The following is a 19257-nucleotide window of genomic DNA, read 5'->3' on the forward strand; positions in this document are numbered from 1 at the left end:
TGGGTTGCTGCAGACCTGTTATACCCCGGATCTGCGCGGGCTCGTCCGACAAGAGTCTATTGAAAGTCATGCTACCGAACTTGGCTTGCTATGGCTGCCCAGTTATCATTTTTCGTTCTATTAAAACCCAGCATTATTTGCCTGTTATCGTTTGAAAATCATTTCCATTTTATCGATCGTCGTTTAACTTTTTACCCAAATTGACCTTGTCTATACGTCACATATTTCGAATTGAAACAATTGTTTGTTGGAACTATCATTAAAAAGAACACTTCTTTAAAGGCGAGAGGTTGGATGTCGAAATTGACCTGGGACCCAGGCTTTTAAGACCACGACTTTGTAGAAACTCAGGGCTATGATGCAAAACATCCATGTATCATTGTCGGATCATAGTCAGATCATAGTCACATCACAGTCACATCGTAGCCAGATCGGGGCGGTCGGGTAGCCTAGTGGTTAAAGCGTTCGATCGTCACGCCGAAGACCCGGGTTCGATTCCCGACATGGGTACAATGTGTGAAGCCCATGGGACAAAGGTTTTAAATATCATAAAAAACCCGAGGGGAAGTGTTTTATCTTACTTCTAAACCGAAAAGAATTTAAAACAACATTTATCAACATATTTATGTTTCAAACATACTTTCCACGAACCTTAGGAAACGGGCGTAAAATATATGTTGCTAGCGTACCGTACTTGAAAGAAAACATTCTTAAAATCATTGTAATTTAGCGTCATTTTGACAATGCAAGATAAATTTCTAGCGACAAACACTCATATGTTACAATTTAAACTGAAGTTGTTTTGATAACAAAACCTGGGATATTATAACATCCGATATAGAAAAATAGTTTGACGTCACTGGTGGTTTACAATTTTCAGTAGAGAAACGCGACAAACAACGCACAACTCTCTAGACACATGATGGTTGTATTCCTGACAAACACTTTGTTAGAACATATTCGTATAGACATAGTAGAACCACATGGTGTGTACAAATGTAAATACATGTACAGACAGTGTACAACAATGGAATACAACACTAACACCGGATGTTCCAAGTGGACAAAGACACGTGCAACATAATAACATCAAGCAACATTCGTTATTAGTGATTGTACTCATATTGATAATATAATTTTCACAATGCGCAACAGTCGGTTGATTTCTCCTATGAAACTTGAAAAGTTACAAAGGGAATAAGCACTGCCATTTCTGTTGTCATCGGGCTGCAAAGTTATATGTGTTTGTTCTCGGACCTTATAAATAGCCACGAATGCTAATGCGATACTCCGCCTAGTGGGATTCCTAACATAATAGTTATTAATAGAAACCTTCTATTTACACCCGTGTAAACAAAAACGTTACACCAGCAGCCACGGGTATGAGGACAAGAGTTACGGAGGGGCGGATAATGTCGCTTGCAGCACAGCAGGAGGGACCCAGTACTGTCATGATAGCTATTAATAGAAACCTTCTATTTACACCCGTGTAAACAAGGACGTTAAACAAACAAACACAGGTATGAGGACAAGAGTTAAGGAGGGGCGGATAATGTCGCCTGCAGCACAGCAGGACGGAACCTGTACTATCATGATAGTTATCAATAGTAACCTTCTATTTATACCCGTGTAAACAAGGACGTTACACAAGCAGCTACAGGTATGATGACAAGAATTAAGGAGGGGCGGATAATGTCGCCTGCAGCACACCCGGACGGACCTTGTAGCTTGGTGGACAGCGACAAGAGGGCGGCCGTGTTACCGGTACATGTTGCATATGCAGCCTGGGTGCAGGTCGCTGTCAAATCCGTTTGGCTGTAAATAACAGAGAAATTGAATTATTAGTAATTAGATCATAATTAATGGTACTGCAAAGATATATAATCTAGGACGTGTGACTCGACACACACATGCAAATACAATTACATACATAAACATAATATATTTAATAAATTAACGAAATGAGAAAGAAATAACAATCAGACTTATCATGTAAGTCTGTTTCCTCCTGGAATTGCCTATTTTGTACCATATATTTCCGTGGGTTGTGTTCTTGGTGATTGACTTGGTGTTGCATGTGTTTGTGACGGGTGGGAAAGGATAAGTTTCAAATGGTATCATAACTATTTGATAGTGACTTAAAAACACATGCTCAAAACATAGCCGGAGTCGTACAGTTGCCTCTTCTTTTGGCATATATTTCTTCTGAATATGAACATAGATTTCTTGCTTTTATTATTGAGAAAACTTAACATGTGCACAGTCCGATGCCCCGGAAGCGCCCATAAAATCGACAACACGACACGCAGCAAGAACAGAGAGATGAACAGTTCTACAGATGAGGCAAAGCAGCATCCAAGGTTGAAAATGTAATTTTAATATATTTGACAACTTCAGACAAACAGGTCATGATATAAATTCACTTGACTTTCAGTCGTTTGAGCTAAACATGCTACCTACCTACAACATCACCTGTTTTGTATATGACCTAAACTGCTTTGTATACAACCTCACCTGCTTTATATACAACCTCACCTATTTTGCATACAATCTCACCTACTTTATATACAACCTCACCTGCTTTGTATACAACCTCACCTATTTTGCATACAACCTCACCTATTTTGCATACAACCTCACCTACTTTATATACAACCTCACCTGCTTTGTATACAACCTCACCTATTTTGCATACAACCTCACCTGCTTTGTATACAACCTCACCTATTTTGTATACAACCTCACCTATTTTGCATACAACCTCACCTGCTTTGTATACAACCTCACCTACTTTATATACAACCTCACCTGCTTTGTATACCACCTAACCTACTTTGCATACAACCTCACCTGCTTTGTATACAGCCTCACCTACTTTATATAAACCTCACCTCTTTTGCATACAACCTCACCTGCTTTGTATACAACCTCACCTACTCTATATACAACCTCACCTGCTTTGTATACAACTTCACCTACTTTATATACAAACTCACCTGCTTTGTATACAACCTCACCTACTTTGTATACAACCTCACCTGCACTGAAAGGCAACTGATGCCACGGCGTCAGAGGGGGTTGGTGTGGCTGGTGGGGTGCCTGCCACTACACACGCATCCCTGGTAGCTGATCGAGAGGAGTCCGCCACACACGTCGGGTCAACGTCTGAAGTGTACAAGTCCGAAAACAATGCATGTGACGCTGCTTCAAGCCAAACGTTCTACATTACATCATGTGTCATTGTTAACAACGAGAGTCAATGGCAAATTTCACCTGGCATGGCAAATGTCGTCTCGCATGGCAAATGTCACCTAGCATGGCAAATGTCTAGCATGAAAAATGTCGTCTAGCATGGCAAATGTCGTGTAGCATGGCAAATGTCACCTAGTATGGCCGATCGTATCGCGACTTTACCATATAATCATGCATTATATCGTGAAAATGTGCATCGTCACAGTGCGCATTGTGAATGCTTACTTTGTACATTTTGACAGATGTAGACAATGTGCTGTTTAGTCTGCTGTACAGTCGGGTAGGCCTTCTGCCACAGGGTCGGGATACAGAGCACTAGCTTTGCATAGAGACAGTCGTACATCGCCTGAAGTTGGAGCGTGTTTCTGAAACAAATACACGCTAATTATGTACTGGAAAATATATATGGAACGCCTTTCAATGTCACTTTTCACAATGGCTGAACCGCTTGAAGACACACCGATGTCTTTGATAAGAAAATGTTAAGAGGTCAGATGGTGTGTTGGTTATGTTTTGAAGAGGGTGTTTCACAGTTGTAATGCTCTTTCGCCAACATATTACGCACGACAATCATTCTTTATCCGAAAATGGTCCAAAATATTGCAAAGACTTTAATTTCATTTGTTTTGTTTAATGTGATAATCTGTCACACACCCTGGAACTTATTGGAGCGGAATACAACCGTCTACAAACAGCAGTTGAAGGACTGGGGGACCCCCATGCTTCCACACACGCCTATTGATTGTACCCCTTCCATCTGGAATATTGCTAATTTCGGCGTTAAACAAGAAACAAACAAACAAACTAATATTAGCGTCTTCGCCATGCTTGTGATTTTGACTCAGAGGTCCATCCATGGTACGACCCAAAACATGTAGAGGGCGTCATGGAATATGATAAATACCAAATTCTTTGGAATAGGCCCTTATACAGCCTCAGACATATGCAGGCCAACACACCTGATCTTGGACTTTTTGATAAATCCAATGAACTCATTTATATCATTGAATTTTCTGTCCCTTTTGACACTATTGTGATTGACAAGATTGAAGAAAAACATGGCAAATATACGGACCTCGCTTTCGAAATGTCCAAGTACCAAGTGGTACCGATTGCACCCCAAGTACCAAGTTGTCCGACTCCCCATTGTTCTCGGTGCCTTTGGGTGTGGTACCTCCCAGTCTGTTGACTTACATTGGGAGAGTACCCGGGTTTGCTGCCAGGAATATAGCCAATCTGGGTAATGCAGAAGGCTGCAGTGATGGGGAGTCTTCACATTCTCCAAAAAGCTCTGGGTGGATTCGACTGGGCAGCGCTTCCTGGGGGAAGTCTTATTCCCTGTCTGGGCTACGCGTGGAGGGGGCAAGGGCCCTGAGCTGATGATCAGCCTAGCCAGGGTGACTCTCTTTGCTTCATGTATTTAATAATAATAATAATAATAATAATAATAATAATAATAATAATAATAATAATAATAATAATAATACCCGATTCATGAATCAGTGTGTACTCGAATTTCATTCTCAGCTCCATGAGGGGTATACAATCCATGCGTTAGAAGTTAAAAAGTGATGTTACCATTTCTTCCCCCCGGGTACCCATGCACTGTTTGCTGTGTTCTTGCGGGGATGTATATTGTAAACGTCAACAACAGAGAGTCATCAGTCATTTTGTTACTAAATACAAATGGTGTCTGTCTGTATATACCTGACACTGTAGATGCCCCCTTCTCATGCTCAGGTTCTTCGACTTAATGGGCTTCACTGTTCTAACTGACCCCACAGATGATGGGTAGTTCCTGTTTGGGATGTGTACACCCTGCATGATGTAAATCTAGCCTTTCTGCGGACCAATAGCTTTAAAAACAACAACCATAAGCTACATAAAACCCTGAGGTGAGTTTATACAATGTGATTGGAAAGACATACTCTACCATGTGTCACACTATCGTCAATACACACGGGATGTCTATAAGCGGTTCAGACATCATAGCAAGTGACAGTAACAACCGTTCCCAAACGACATTCCTGGGACACACTAACACTTGTCGCGAACACCCGGTATCATTCCTGGGACACACTAACACTTGTCGCGAACATCCGGTATCATTCCTGGGACACACTAACACTTGTCGCGAACACCCGGTATCATTCCTGGGACACACTAACACTTGTTGCGAACACCCGGTATCATTCCTGGGACACACTAACACTTGTAGCGAACACCCGGTATCATTCCTGGGACACACTAACACTTGTCGCGAACACCCGGTATCATTCCTGGGACACACTAACACTTGTCGCGAACACCCGGTATCATTCCTGGGACACACTAACACTTGTCGCGAACACCCGGTATCATTCCTGGGACACACTAACACTTGTCGCGAACACCCAGTATCATTCCTGGGACACACTAACACTTGTCGCGAACACCCGGTATCATTCCTGGGACACACTAACACTTGTCGCGAACACCCGGTATCATTCCTGGTTTTCAGTGATCCATTCTTTCAAAGTTTCTCTATAACTTTGCCGTTTACACCCAGTGGAATGGGTTTGGGCAGATAATCCAGATTGATTGTTGCCTGGTCCCCCCACCATCTTTTAAAACACACGCCCAAAATCGACTCAAACTTTAACTCCGCTCTGAAATCACGCATTCGCTCCAAGACAGAACATTAAAAAATAATTGAGGTTTGTCTATTTGTAAGCCACAAAGTAAAACCTGGTGGCCAGGCCGTACTTATTAAATAAATACATGTTCCTCTATTTTTCACTGAATGAACACACAATTCTTGACATGACGCTCATCTGATACATGGAAATACTACACACCAAAGGGTCATGCTCTCACTTCACGTTCTGAAAGGAACATTTAGAGAGATGTCAGCTCGCTACTACTAATACTAGTTCTACAACAACTACTACTACTACTACTACTTCTGCTACTACTACTTCTTCTTTTACTACTACTACAACTACTTCTTCTACTACTGCTTCTACTACCACCACCACTACTACAACTACTACTTCTACTACTACTACTTCTACTACTACTACTACCACTACTACTACTACCCCTACTTCTTCTACTACTACTACTACTACTACTACTACTACTACTACTACTACTACATCACTACTACGACCACTACTGCTACTACAACTACTTCTACTACTACAACTACTTCTTCTACTACTACTACTACTTCTACTACTACTACTACCACTACTACTTCTCCTCCTACTACTACTACTACCACTACTACTACTACCACTACTTCTACTACTACTACTACTACTACTACTACTACTACATCACTACTACGACCACTACTGCTACTACAACTACTTCTACTACTACAACTACTTCTTCTACTTCTACAACTACTTCTACTACTACTACTACTACTACTACCACTACCACTACTACCCCTCCCCAACTGTATAAACGTTTAACTGTGATACAAAGATTATACGACGAACGCTGTTTGACAGATGACTCCAGAGTTTATGAGCACAAGACTGCCGACATCGAGAAGTGTGGACGGGTCCGTCAGGAGACCGGAGAGCGTTGTATCTGTGACGGTGGACTGCAGGCACGTGACTGCGTCTGTCACAACGTTGGGGCAAAAGGTCGACACGTCCGCCTGTCCACTTGCAAACCCAGGTAGGGCTGTAATAACGTCATACAATATGACAGCAGACCTAAACTTCATAAAAACCCACTACCCCGACATAATCTAATCCACATAGGATCAGAGACCCTTAATATAAAATAAAATATGTTGAAAATTGAAGTATTATTTTATTAATATATTTTTCTACATTCAGAGTCATCAACACGATTGTTGTGCCAGCACTAATTATCAACGCAAGCTTATGTTGTGTCCTACACCATTCACAAATTCCTCAACAGAGAGTGTGTTGTGACTCCAGGCTAAACACAGGTTGTGCAATCTTTTCTTGCTCTGTTTTATTGATTTTTTTATTAGGTTCGAGGGAAAATTAGAAGTAAACTTGAAATAACGAGAAAATAATCACAGACACAAGGCAAAACTCGAAGTAACTAAAAATAATGCAACCAAAGTGACAACATTAGTTTTTGGTATAATGTGGCAAATAATGCAAGGAAACCACGGTTTGAAGTGAAATGTTGTCATGTCAGAAAACAATACACCTTTCTCACGCGGCGGCCCTTGAAAGTGAGAACAAGGCTCGATATCCACGATCTACTTCCGGGTTCGCCATCTGCTACAAATATGCCACACGGACAATCGCTACCCCAGTTCACTAGGAGTCCGAAGGCTTTGCCAATATTAAAGTCGTCCGATATAATATACATGTGTGGGTCGCCGAGTTTCGGACTCCGCGAGATATGTATTAGAAAGGATATAGTATTGTTTGTTGAATTGTATGTTCACGGTGTAGAAGGTTTCACACTTCGGTGAAACCAACGAGCACGGGTATGGTGCTGACAAACCTAGAAACATAATCGGGGCGAACCGGGATTCGAACCCACAATCATAGGTTTCTGGCTTGCACAGCTAATTGCGGCGCCTTAGACGACGAGGCCACCCGTGCCCCCTGCTCCTAGAGAAGATCGCTTATGTAGATTATGTAACTCACCAGGCACTAAAGCTGGATTTCACTATATATTTCGTTGCAGGGGTTTTAGAAAACAAAGAATAACATTTATTGACAGTAAATGCCTAAAATACCCAATCATCTCGAGATAAACCGCCTCATGAGTACTCCCAAATGTAAAGATTTAAAAGAACTTTCCTAACAGCTATACATACAGAATTAGGTAATCAGTCACATATACAGTATATAATCTGAAGTCGCTTTACTTCATGTATATCCTGTGTATACCCAGAGTTATACATGAATGTATACAGCCTGTCATCTTGATCGTTGATTCGCTGTTCACAGTTTACATATCATGTATTATATCAGTGCTCATAACCACCGATATTGGTTAAAAGAGAAATATAAAATCTGAAATCTAAAAGCAGTGTGTACTCACTTACTCGATCACCCACTACATACCTAGGGACATGACCAGCAGGGCTGTTATGAAGATGGCCATGGTTGAAACTCTGTTGACAGCTCGCTCAGCTTAAAGTCGGAACTTAGGGACATTCAACTGTAACAGTTCGCCAGTCCAATGATTTATACAGGTTCGCGTGAGTTGGTCACACATTTCTCTGCCTGTTTGGTTTCTATACCGCAATATAGTTTGTACGTAACCGTTGGGAAATATGTGAAACATACTACTCACACTCTTTGTATTCTTTATAATCGGATATCGTATACCTCGCTTTGTGTGATTCTTTGTCCTTTGATAGTTGGATGTCAGTCAGCAAACCAGGGTCATTCAGCCTGCATGGCCTACTAGCGTGCTGGGTCACACAGAGTCGGCCACGAGACAGCCCCTCCTTGGTGGGTACCAATATAGTGGGTCATACATAGGTAGTAGAACTGTCTGGTGACATTCACAATGCAGGACGCCACTGTCCCTTGTGGATTCAGCGTCAGAATGTCCTCAGTGTCTCAAACCCGTCTCAAGAGCCGACTAGTGGTCAGGCACTTAAACGACGGCGTATCACTGAAGGCGAGAGACTGTGCCTGTCTGTGTTGAGAAATGTAAACACCAAAGACGGGAGCTTCTGGAATCTTGCTCGACATGACGGGACATTTAAAGTCAACCCTCTTGTGATACGGTTTTGTGGAGAGTGAATCTTCATATGTTATATATGCATAGATTTAAACACGAAACAGGTGAGGCGGCCTCACTGGTCTCCGTCTATTCTAGTTCAGGTTGGTAAATCAGTGGAAGGAAATTGACTATTAATTTAAAGGTCTGCAGCATACCATGATGTCACACACTGGAACTGGTAACCACACCTACCAATAGAAACAGGCCGATGGGAAACTATACCACGAGAACAAAGGATATGTATACTGGGTGACTAACAAGTAATTGGTGACGAGTTCCACTATTAATTCAGCTGTAATTCACTTTAACCCTCTTGGTGCCGCGGGACCATGTATGGTCCCTTACTTTTCACACCCGTATAGTGCCAAGGGACCATATATGGTCCCGAGAAAATGCCCTTTTTAAACCGTGAATTTAGATATCAAACACTGAGTGCACAAAATCAAAATTATAACCATCATCACCCCAATCATCTTAGCTTTAACATCGTTTAAATGTTTAATTCCCCAATTCTTCCTACGTTTCTCTTCCCGTGTATGTTCTGAAAATGCAGAGCCAATGTACTCAACGAATACACGAATGGCATTGTTTACATTTCCAACAAGTGCAGTTTTTTCAGCGTTCGTTTTCACACCTCATTTATTTTGCTTCATTACATCTAGACAATTTGTATTGGTGACAAAGACCATTTGGCATTTGATTCTAAAATGTATGAGGAATTCAAGGATGAATATCGCAGCTGAAATATACGTGATGGTATTTGCGTCTCATTACCGGTGTACGTTAATTACCAAAATCACAGTCACCATAGCAACAACAGAACGTTCGATGTTGACGCCTCACAACCGAGTAAGTACGAGGTGGTAAAGAGTGTGCGTGTTTTTTCTAAATAAAACAATAGGTTTACAATATCGATAAATACTATGTGTGTGTCTATTTCCGGGATTTTATCGAGGATTTGCATCTTGGAAATTCATCTCGAGACCCGAAAGCGTTAGCTTGAGGGGCTCGAATAAAAATTTCTAAGATGCAACACATAGTATTTATCTTCTAATTCTATCCATTTTAGCTATAAGAAGTAGTATCATACAGTTACGTAACGTCATAACATTTAGGAGAACTACGACGTCACAATACCAAGGTGACAATGGACAAATAACATACGCCTTCCTTTACATTTAACTTAGGCGCGTATTTATGAATGAAATGTTGCTCTTTTTGAAACAATGTAGGTTCATGATCAAAATTATGCTTATATAGCGGGAAAACTGAAAAGTTGCCGCTTCCACATGTATCTAAATGTTCACTGAGTGGAATCGTGCGGTTGTGTGGCTGCTTTATTTGTGAACGGTGAAGATTCATTCTTCTTTTTAATTTAAGTTCTGTCTTTCCGATATACTTTTCATTGCATCCACTACAAACAATCAAGTAAATAACATTTCTAGTATCACAAGTCATATTTTGTTTTACAGTAAATTTAGTGTCCTTTGTAATTTGGACTGAACAGCCTTCAGTTATATTGCTGCAAGTAAGGCAATGTTTGTCACCGCACTTAGAAACCTGTGGAGTGATGACAAAAAAATCAAATTTAGAACTTGTCAAAATCTTTTTAAGATTTTTGGGTTGTGTTTGGCTGTTGATAATTTTGTATTCGCTCAATATCTTCTCCATTTTAATACTTTGATTCAAAATAGGCAGGTATCGTTGAACCATGGGTCATGTCATCCGTAACAGACAAAACGGAATATCCCTTACTGTCTCGCAAGACGTATTTGTACCATTGTTTCCGGGAATGATGTTAAAACTACTCGCCTTGCTGAACTTAAGAGTTTCCTACTGCATCAAAATTATCTCGCAAAGCTAATTGAAGATAGCATACAGAAGGCGCTAAAGTATTGAGCAACTAAAACTGAGAGAAAAGTCTGAAGAAAACAATATGGGGAATAATTTAACTCCAGTATCTACCTTCAACCCCAATCATGAAAAGACATTATCCATGGTTCAACGATAATTAAATTTTCGCTGTGTTCATTGATATTCCTGCATTCTGATTAGCTGAATTGGTCACTTGATATTGCATTCATTGCCCAATGACACACTCCGGCGCAGTGGTGACTCAGCATAGCACCGCTGCCACAGGCTAATTTACATATCACGTGACCGGACTTTTCTCTTGTTTGTAAACAAACGCGCTTTTTTCAGTAATCAGTATAGAACGGACTAATGCAAAGCTTTCAAATGGATGTGCGTGATTCCCGTGCAACCTTTCGAGTTGAGTTGATTGGTTCAACTGTGTCATATGGGCCTGTGACGCAGGGGTAGCATTATGCAAATGGTTGTTACCATGAATGCTCGTTCCAACCCTGACGAACAGGTCTGGTTGTTGATAAAATATAGTGATAGCTAAATAGACAGATTTTTTATTAATGCACCGAATGTCTTTAAATGTAATATCCAGTTATGTATGACTGTTTAATAATCTCATACCATCTTTGACTGGAGTAGGTCCAATAGTTTTTCAGATATTGTAGTAAACGTCGGTACCTTAAATTAACTTCCAGAGTATACCTGTGACCACTTTTCGGAATGTTCTAAGATTGTGGACCTGTGTACCTGTGTTGTTACGCGTTGCAAGAGAGCGCCGTTTTCAAAGCGTTGTTGCTGTCATGGAAGAATGGACATAAACCTACTGTGTTTTGAAATTTGAAGTAGTCCCACTGTAGAATAGGTTCCAAATTATAATATGGAGGCATCCATTCTACAGTGGGACATCAAATTTCAAAACACAGTAGGTTTATCTCATTATTAATATACATGGGGAAGTTTTGAAAATTATACTTTTAATTTAAGTTTAGGTTTCAAAAGCTTAATAAACATCTGTTCTTTTTCCATTCGTGAATGTTTAAATGTTTACATGTGTTTATTGTCTTAACAGAATACGTGGCTAACTGTCTAACAGTCACAATGCCCTCTTTACACCCTACACGTGGCTGTCGCCGTGCTCTCTTTAGACCCAACACGTGGCCGTCGCCGTGCCCTCTTTACATCCTAAACGTGGCTGTCACCGTGCCCTCTTTACACCCAACAAGTGGCTGTCACAGTGCCCTCTTTAAACTCTACACGTGGCTGTCACCGTGCCCTCTTTGCACCCTACACGTGGCTGTCACCGTGCCCTCTTTACACCCAACACGTGGCTGTCACCGTGCCCTCTTTGCACCCTACACGTGGCTGTCACCGTGCCAACTTTACACCCAACACGTGGCTGTCACCGTGCTCTCTTTACACACTACACGCGGCTGTCACCGTGCCCTCTTTACACTCTACTCGTGGCTGTCACCGTGCCCTCTTAACACCCAACACGTGGCTGTCACCGTGCCCTCTTTACACCCAACACGTGGCTGTCACCGTGCCCTCTTTGCACCCTACACGTGGCTGTCACCGTGCCAACTTTACACCCAAAACGTGGCTGTCACCGTGCTCTCTTTACACACTACACGCGGCTGTCACCGTGCCCTCTTTACACTCTACACGTGGCTGTCACCGTGCCCTCTTAACACCCAACACGTGGCTGTCACCGTGCCCTCTTTACACCCAACACGTGGCTGTCACCGTGCCCTCTTTGCACCCTACACGTGGCTGTCACCGTGCCAACTTTACACCCAACACGTGGCTGTCACCGTGCTCTCTTTACACACTACACGCGGCTGTCACCGTGCCCTCTTTACACTCTACACGTGGCTGTCACCGTGCCCTCTTAACACCCAACACGTGGCTGTCACCGTGCCCTCTTTACACCCAACACGTGGCTGTCACAGTGCCCTCTTTACACTCTACACGTGGCTGTCACCGTGCCCTCTTTACACCCAAAACGTGGCTGTCACCGTGTCCTCTTTACACCCAACACTTGGCTGTCACCATGCCCTCTTTACACCCAACACGTGGCTGTCACCGTGCCCCCTTTACACCCAACACGTGGCTGTCACGTGCCCTCTTTACACACTACACGTGGCTGTCGCCGTGCCCTCTTTACACCCTACACGTGGCTGTCACCGTGCCCTCTTTACACCCTACACGTGGCTGTCGCCGTGCCCTCTTTACACTCTACACGTGGCTGTCACAATGCCCTCTTTACACCCAAAACGTGGCTGTCACCGTGCCCTCTTTACACTCTACACGTGGCTGTCATCGTGCCCTCTTTACACCCTTCACGTAGCTGTCACCGTGCCCTCTTTACACCCAACACGTTGCTGTCACCGTGGCCTCTTTACACCTTACACCTGGCTGTCACCGTGCCCTCTTTACACTCTACACGTGGCTGTCACCGTGCCCTCTTTACACCCAATACGTGGCTGTCACCGTGCACTCTTTACACCCAATACGTGGCTGTCGCCGTGCTCTCTTTACACCCTACACGTAGCTGTCGCCGTGCCCTCATTACACCCAACACATGGCTGTCACAATGCCCTCTTTACACCCAATACGTGGCTGTCACCGTGCCCTCTTTACACTCTACACGTGGCTGTCACCGTGCCCTCTTTACACACTACACGTGGCTGTCACCGTGCACTCTTTACACCCAACACGTGACTGTCGCTGTGCCCTCCTTACACCCAACACGCGGCTATCGCCGTTCCCTCTTTATACCCTACACGTGGCTGTCGCCGTTCACTTTTTACACCCAACACGTGTCTGTCAGAGTGCCCTCTTTACACCCTACACGTGGTTGTCACCGTGCCCTCTTTACACCCAACACGTGGCTGTCGCTGTGCCCTCCTTACACCCAACACGCGGCTGTCGCCGTGCCCTCTTTACACCCTACACGTGGCTGTCGCCGTGCCCTCTTTACACCCTACACGTGGCTGTCACCGTGCCCTCTATACACCCAACACGCGGCTGTCGCCGTGCCCTCTTTACACCCTAAACGTGGCTGTCACCGTGCCCTCTTTAACCCTACACGTGGCTGTCACAATGCCCTCTTTACGCCCTACACGTGGCTGTCGCCGTGCCCTCTTTACACCCTACACGTGGCTGTCACAATGCCCTCTTTACGCCCTACACGTGGCTGTAGCCGTGCTCTCTTTACACCCTACACGTAGCTGTCGCCGTGCCCTCATTACACCCAACACGTGGCTGTCACAATGCCCTCTTTACACCCAATACGTGGCTGTCACCGTGCCCTCTTTACATTCTACACGTGGCTGTCACCGTGCCCTCTTTACACCCAACACGTGACTGTCGCTGTGCCCTCCTTACACCCAACACGCGGCTGTCACCGTGCCCTCTTTACACCCTACACGTGGCTGTCGCCGTTCACTCTTTACACCCAACACGTGTCTGTCAGAGTGCCCTCTTTACACCCTACATGTGGCTGTCACCGTGCCCTCTTTACACCAAACACGTGGCTGTCGCCGTGCCCTCTTTACGCCCTACACATGGCTGTCGCTGTGCCCTCTTTAACCCTACACGTGGCTGTCGCCGTGTCCTCTTTACACCCTACACGTGGCTGTCACCGTGCCCTCTTTACACCCGACACGTGGCTGTCGCTGTGCCCTCCTTACACCCAACACGCGGCTGTCGCCGTGCCCTCTTTACGCCCTACACGTGGCTGTCGCCGTGCCCTCTTTACACTCTACACGTGGCTGTCACCGTGTCCTCTTTACACCCTACACGTGGCTGTCGCCGTGCCCTCTTTACACCCAAGACCTGGCTGTCGCCGTGCCCTCTATACACCCAACACGCGGCTGTCACCGTGCCCTCTTTACACTCTACACGTGGCTGTCGCCGTGCCCTCTATACACCCAACACGCGGCTGACGCCGTGCCCTCTTTACACCCAACACGTGGCTGTCACCGTGCCCTCTTTACACCCTACACGTGGCTGTCACCGTGCCCTCTATACACCCAACACGCGGCTGTCGCCGTGCCCTCTTTACACCCTAAACGTGGCTGTCACCGTGCCCTCTTTAACCGTACACCTGGCTGTCACAATGCCCTCTTTACACCCAACACGCGGCTGTCACCGTGCCCTCTTTACGCCCTACACGTGGCTGTCGCCGTGCCCTCTTTACACCCTACACGTGGCTGTGACCGTGTCCTCTTTACACCCTACACGTGGCTGTCGCCGTGTCCTCTTTACACCCTACACTTGGCTGTCGCCGTGCCCTCTTTACACCCAACACTTGGCTGTCGCCGAGCCCTCTTTACACCCTACACGTGGCTGTCACCGTGCCCTCTTTAACCCTACACCTGGCTGTCACAAAGCCCTCTTTACACCCAACACGCGGCTGTCACCGTGCCCTCTTTAACCCTACACCTGGCTGTCACAATGCCCTCTTTACACCCTACACGTGGCTGTGACCGTGCCCTCTTTACACCCTACACGTGGCTGTAACCGTGCCCTCTTTACACCCTACACGCGGCTGTCGCCGTGCCCTCTTTACACCCAACACCTGGCTGTCGCCGAGCCCTCTTTACACCCTACACCTGGCTGTCGCCGTTCACTCTTTACACCCAACACGTGTCTGTCACCATGCCCTCTTTACACCCTACATGTGGCTGTCACCGTGCCCTCTTTACACCAAACACGTGGCTGTCGCCGTGCCCTCTTTACGCCCTACACGTGGCTGTCGCCGTGCCCTCTTTAACCCTACACGTGGCTGTCGCCGTGTCCTCTTTACACCCTACACGTGGCTGTCACCGTGCCCTCTTTACACCCGACACGTGGCTGTCGCTGTGCCCTCCTTACACCCAACACGCGGCTGTCGCCGTGCCCTCTTTACGCCCTACACGTGGCTGTCGCCGTGCCCTCTTTACACTCTACACGTGGCTGTCGCCGTGTCCTCTTTACACCCTACACGTGGCTGTCGCCGTGCCCTCTTTACACCCAAGACCTGGCTGTCGCCGTGCCCTCTATACACCCAACACGCGGCTGTCACCGTGCCCTCTTTACACTCTACACGTGGCTGTCGCCGTGCCCTCTATACACCCAACACGCGGCTGTCGCCGTGCACTCTTTACACCCTACAGGTGGCTGTCACCGTGCCCTCTATACACCCAACACGCGGCTGTCGCCGTGCCCTCTTTACACCCAACACGTGGCTGTCACCGTGCCCTCTTTACACCCTACACGTGGCTGTCACCGTGCCCTCTATACACCCAACACGCGGCTGTCGCCGTGCCCTCTTTAACCCTACACGTGGCTGTCACAATGCCCTCTTTACACCCAACACGCGGCTGTCACCGTGCCCTCTTTACGCCCTACACGTGGCTGTCGCCGTGCCCTCTTTACACCCTACACGTGGCTGTCGCCGTGTCCTCTTTACACCCTACACGGGGCTGTCGCCGTGCTCTCTATACACCCAACACGTGGCTGTCGCCGTGCCCTCTTTACACCCTACACGTGGCTGTAACCGTGCCCTCTTTACACCCTACACTTGGCTGTCGCCGTGCCCTCTTTACACCCAACACTTGGCTGTCGCCGAGCCCTCTTTACACCCTACACCTGGCTGTCACAAAGCCCTCTTTACACCCAACACGCGGCTGTCACCGTGCCCTCTTTAACCCTACACCTGGCTGTCACAATGCCCTCTTTACACCCTACACGTGGCTGTGACCGTTCCCTCTTTACACCCTACACGTGGCTGTAACCGTGCCCTCTTTACACCCTACACGCGGCTGTCGCCGTGCCCTCTTTACACCCAACACCTGGCTGTCGCCGAGCCCTCTTTACACCCTACACGTGGCTGTCACCGTGCCCTCTTTAATCCTACACCTGGCTGTCACAATGCACTCTTTACACCCAACACGTGGCTGTGACCGTGCCCTCTTTACACCCTACACGCGGCTGTCGCCGTGCCCTCTTTACACCCAACACCTGGCTGTCGCCGAGCCCTCTTTACACCCTACACGTAGCTGTCACAATGCCCTCTTTACACCCAACACGCGCCTGTCACCGTGCCCTCTTTACGCCCTACACGTGGCTGTCGCCGTGCCCTCTTTACACCCTACACGTGGCTGTTGCCGTGTCCTCTTTACACCCTACACGGGGCTGTCGCCGTGCCCTCTTTACGCCCTACACGTGGCTGTCGCCGTGCCCTCTTTACACCCTACACGTGGCTGTCGCCGTGTCCTCTTTACACCCTACACGGGGCTGTCGCCGTGCTCTCTATACACCCAAAACGTGGCTGTCGCCGTGCCCTCTTTACACCCTACACGTGGCTGTAACCGTGCCCTCTTTACACCCTACACTTGGCTGTCGCCGTGCCCTCTTTACACCCAACACTTGGCTGTCGCCGAGCCCTCTTTACACCCTACACCTGGCTGTCACAAAGCCCTCTTTACACCCAACACGCGGCTGTCACCGTGCCCTCTTTAACCCTACACCTGGCTGTCACAATGCCCTCTTTACACCCTACACGTGGCTGTGACCGTTCCCTCTTTACACCCTACACGTGGCTGTAACCGTGCCCTCTTTACACCCTACACGCGGCTGTCGCCGTGCCCTCTTTACACCCAACACCTGGCTGTCGCCGAGCCCTCTTTACACCCTACACGTGGCTGTCACCGTGCCCTCTTTAATCCTACACCTGGCTGTCACAATGCCCTCTTTACACCCAACACGTGGCTGTGACCGTGCCCTCTTTACACCCTACACGCGGCTGTCGCCGTGCCCTCTTTACACCCAACACCTGGCTGTCGCCGAGCCCTCTTTACACCCTACACGTAGCTGTCACAATGCCCTCTTTACACCCAACACGCGCCTGTCACCGTGCCCTCTTTACGCCCTACACGTGGCTGTCGCCGTGCCCTCTTTACACCCTACACGTGGCTGTTGCCGTGTCCTCTTTACACCCTACACGGGGCTGTCGCCGTGCCCTCTTTACGCCCTACACGTGGCTGTCGCCGTGCCCTCTTTACACCCTACACGTGGCTGTCGCCGTGTCCTCTTTACACCCTACACAGGGCTGTCGCCGTGCTCTCTATACACCCAAAACGTGGCTGTCGCCGTGCCCTCTTTACACCCTACACGTGGCTGTAACCGTGCCCTCTTTACACCCTACACTTGGCTGTCGCCGTGCCCTCTTTAAACCCAACACTTGGCTGTCGCCGAGCCCTCTTTACACCCTACACCTGGCTGTCACAAAGCCCTCTTTACACCCAACACGCGGCTGTCACCGTGCCCTCTTTAACCCTACACCTGGCTGTCACAATGCCCTCTTTACACCCTACACGTGGCTGTGACCGTTCCCTCTTTACACCCTACACGTGGCTGTAACCGTGCCCTCTTTACACCCTACACGCGGCTGTCGCCGTGCCCTCTTTACACCCAACACCTGGCTGTCGCCGAGCCCTCTTTACACCCTACACGTGGCTGTCACCGTGCCCTCTTTAATCCTACACCTGGCTGTCACAATGCCCTCTTTACACCAAACACGTGGCTGTGACCGTGCCCTCTTTACACCCTACACGCGGCTGTCGCCGTGCCCTCTTTACACCCAACACCTGGCTGTCGCCGAGCCCTCTTTACACCCTACACGTAGCTGTCACCGTGCCCTCTTTACACCCTACACGTGGCTGTCACCGTGCCCACTCTACACCATAAACGTAGCTGTCGCGTGCCCCCTTTACAACCTACACGTGGCTGTTGCCGTGCCCCCTTTACAACCTACACGTGGCTTTCGCCGTGCCCTCTTTACACCCTACACGTGGCTGTCGCCGTGCCCCCTTTACAACCTACACGTGGCTGTTGCCGTGCCCTCTTTACACCTTACACGTGGCTGTCGCCGTGCCCTCTTTGTTTCGCCGTTCCCAGATTATGGTATGTCAGTATCATACCCATGCTAGTGGGTTTCGCTAAAATGGTAAACGTCTTAGACCTACATCACTTCGGGCTTCCATCCCACATTAAACAGACACGTTGATGTATCCATGGGATGCTGTTCAACGAGGCGTTAAACCGAACTCACCCACTATTGTTAAGGACCGCCCCTGTGGTCTAGTGGTAGAGCGTCTGCCCGGAGAGCGGAAGGTCCGGAGTTCGATGCCCGCACGCGTTGTATCAAAATATGTTTAAAGTACTTGTTGTTACCCTGCCTGGCGCTCGGCATTAATGGCCTAAAATAAATCCCACTTCACCTCACTTTTGTTAAGTGAAATGTTAGAGCATTCTGGTCTAATCATATCACCTAAACGCAACCACACGTACACGCTCGTGAAAACATGACGACTGGTATAAATGCGCAAAAAGCGTGCAGACTCACTGTTACTGAGTTTTGCAGGAACG

General features: G+C 47.1%; 1 protein-coding gene across 1 annotated transcript; it reads right to left on the minus strand.

Annotated features, from left to right (window-relative positions):
* Positions 1 to 1541: 1541 nt before the first annotated feature.
* On the minus strand, positions 1542 to 8353 carry LOC139463548 (uncharacterized). The gene is made up of 5 exons (XM_071244821.1): positions 8307 to 8353; positions 6741 to 6930; positions 3478 to 3617; positions 3039 to 3165; positions 1542 to 1815 (listed from the first exon to the last, which is right to left on the minus strand). Exons 1-5 carry the CDS (start codon positions 8344 to 8346, stop codon positions 1620 to 1622), a joined length of 693 nt encoding a protein of 230 aa, XP_071100922.1. The 5' UTR covers positions 8347 to 8353; the 3' UTR covers positions 1542 to 1619.
* Positions 8354 to 19257: the final 10904 nt, after the last annotated feature.

Source organism: Haliotis cracherodii, unplaced genomic scaffold (assembly GCF_022045235.1).
Source record: "Haliotis cracherodii isolate W230 unplaced genomic scaffold, xgHalCrac1.p SCAF_16, whole genome shotgun sequence".
Taxonomy (NCBI): Eukaryota; Metazoa; Mollusca; class Gastropoda; order Lepetellida; family Haliotidae; genus Haliotis; species Haliotis cracherodii.

Excerpts from the sequence above, each read along its gene's own strand:
- LOC139463548 (XM_071244821.1), bottom strand. The coding sequence starts at position 8,346 with ATGGCCATCTTCATAACAGCCCTGCTGGTCATGTCCCTAG. Across the intron at positions 3,618-6,740 it reads GGAGTCATCTGTCAAACAGC|AAACACGCTCCAACTTCAGG; the intron begins GTTCGTCGTATA and ends TATTTGTTTCAG. Across the intron at positions 1,816-3,038 it reads TCAGTTGCCTTTCAGTGCAG|CCAAACGGATTTGACAGCGA; the intron begins GTGAGGTTGTAT and ends TGTTATTTACAG.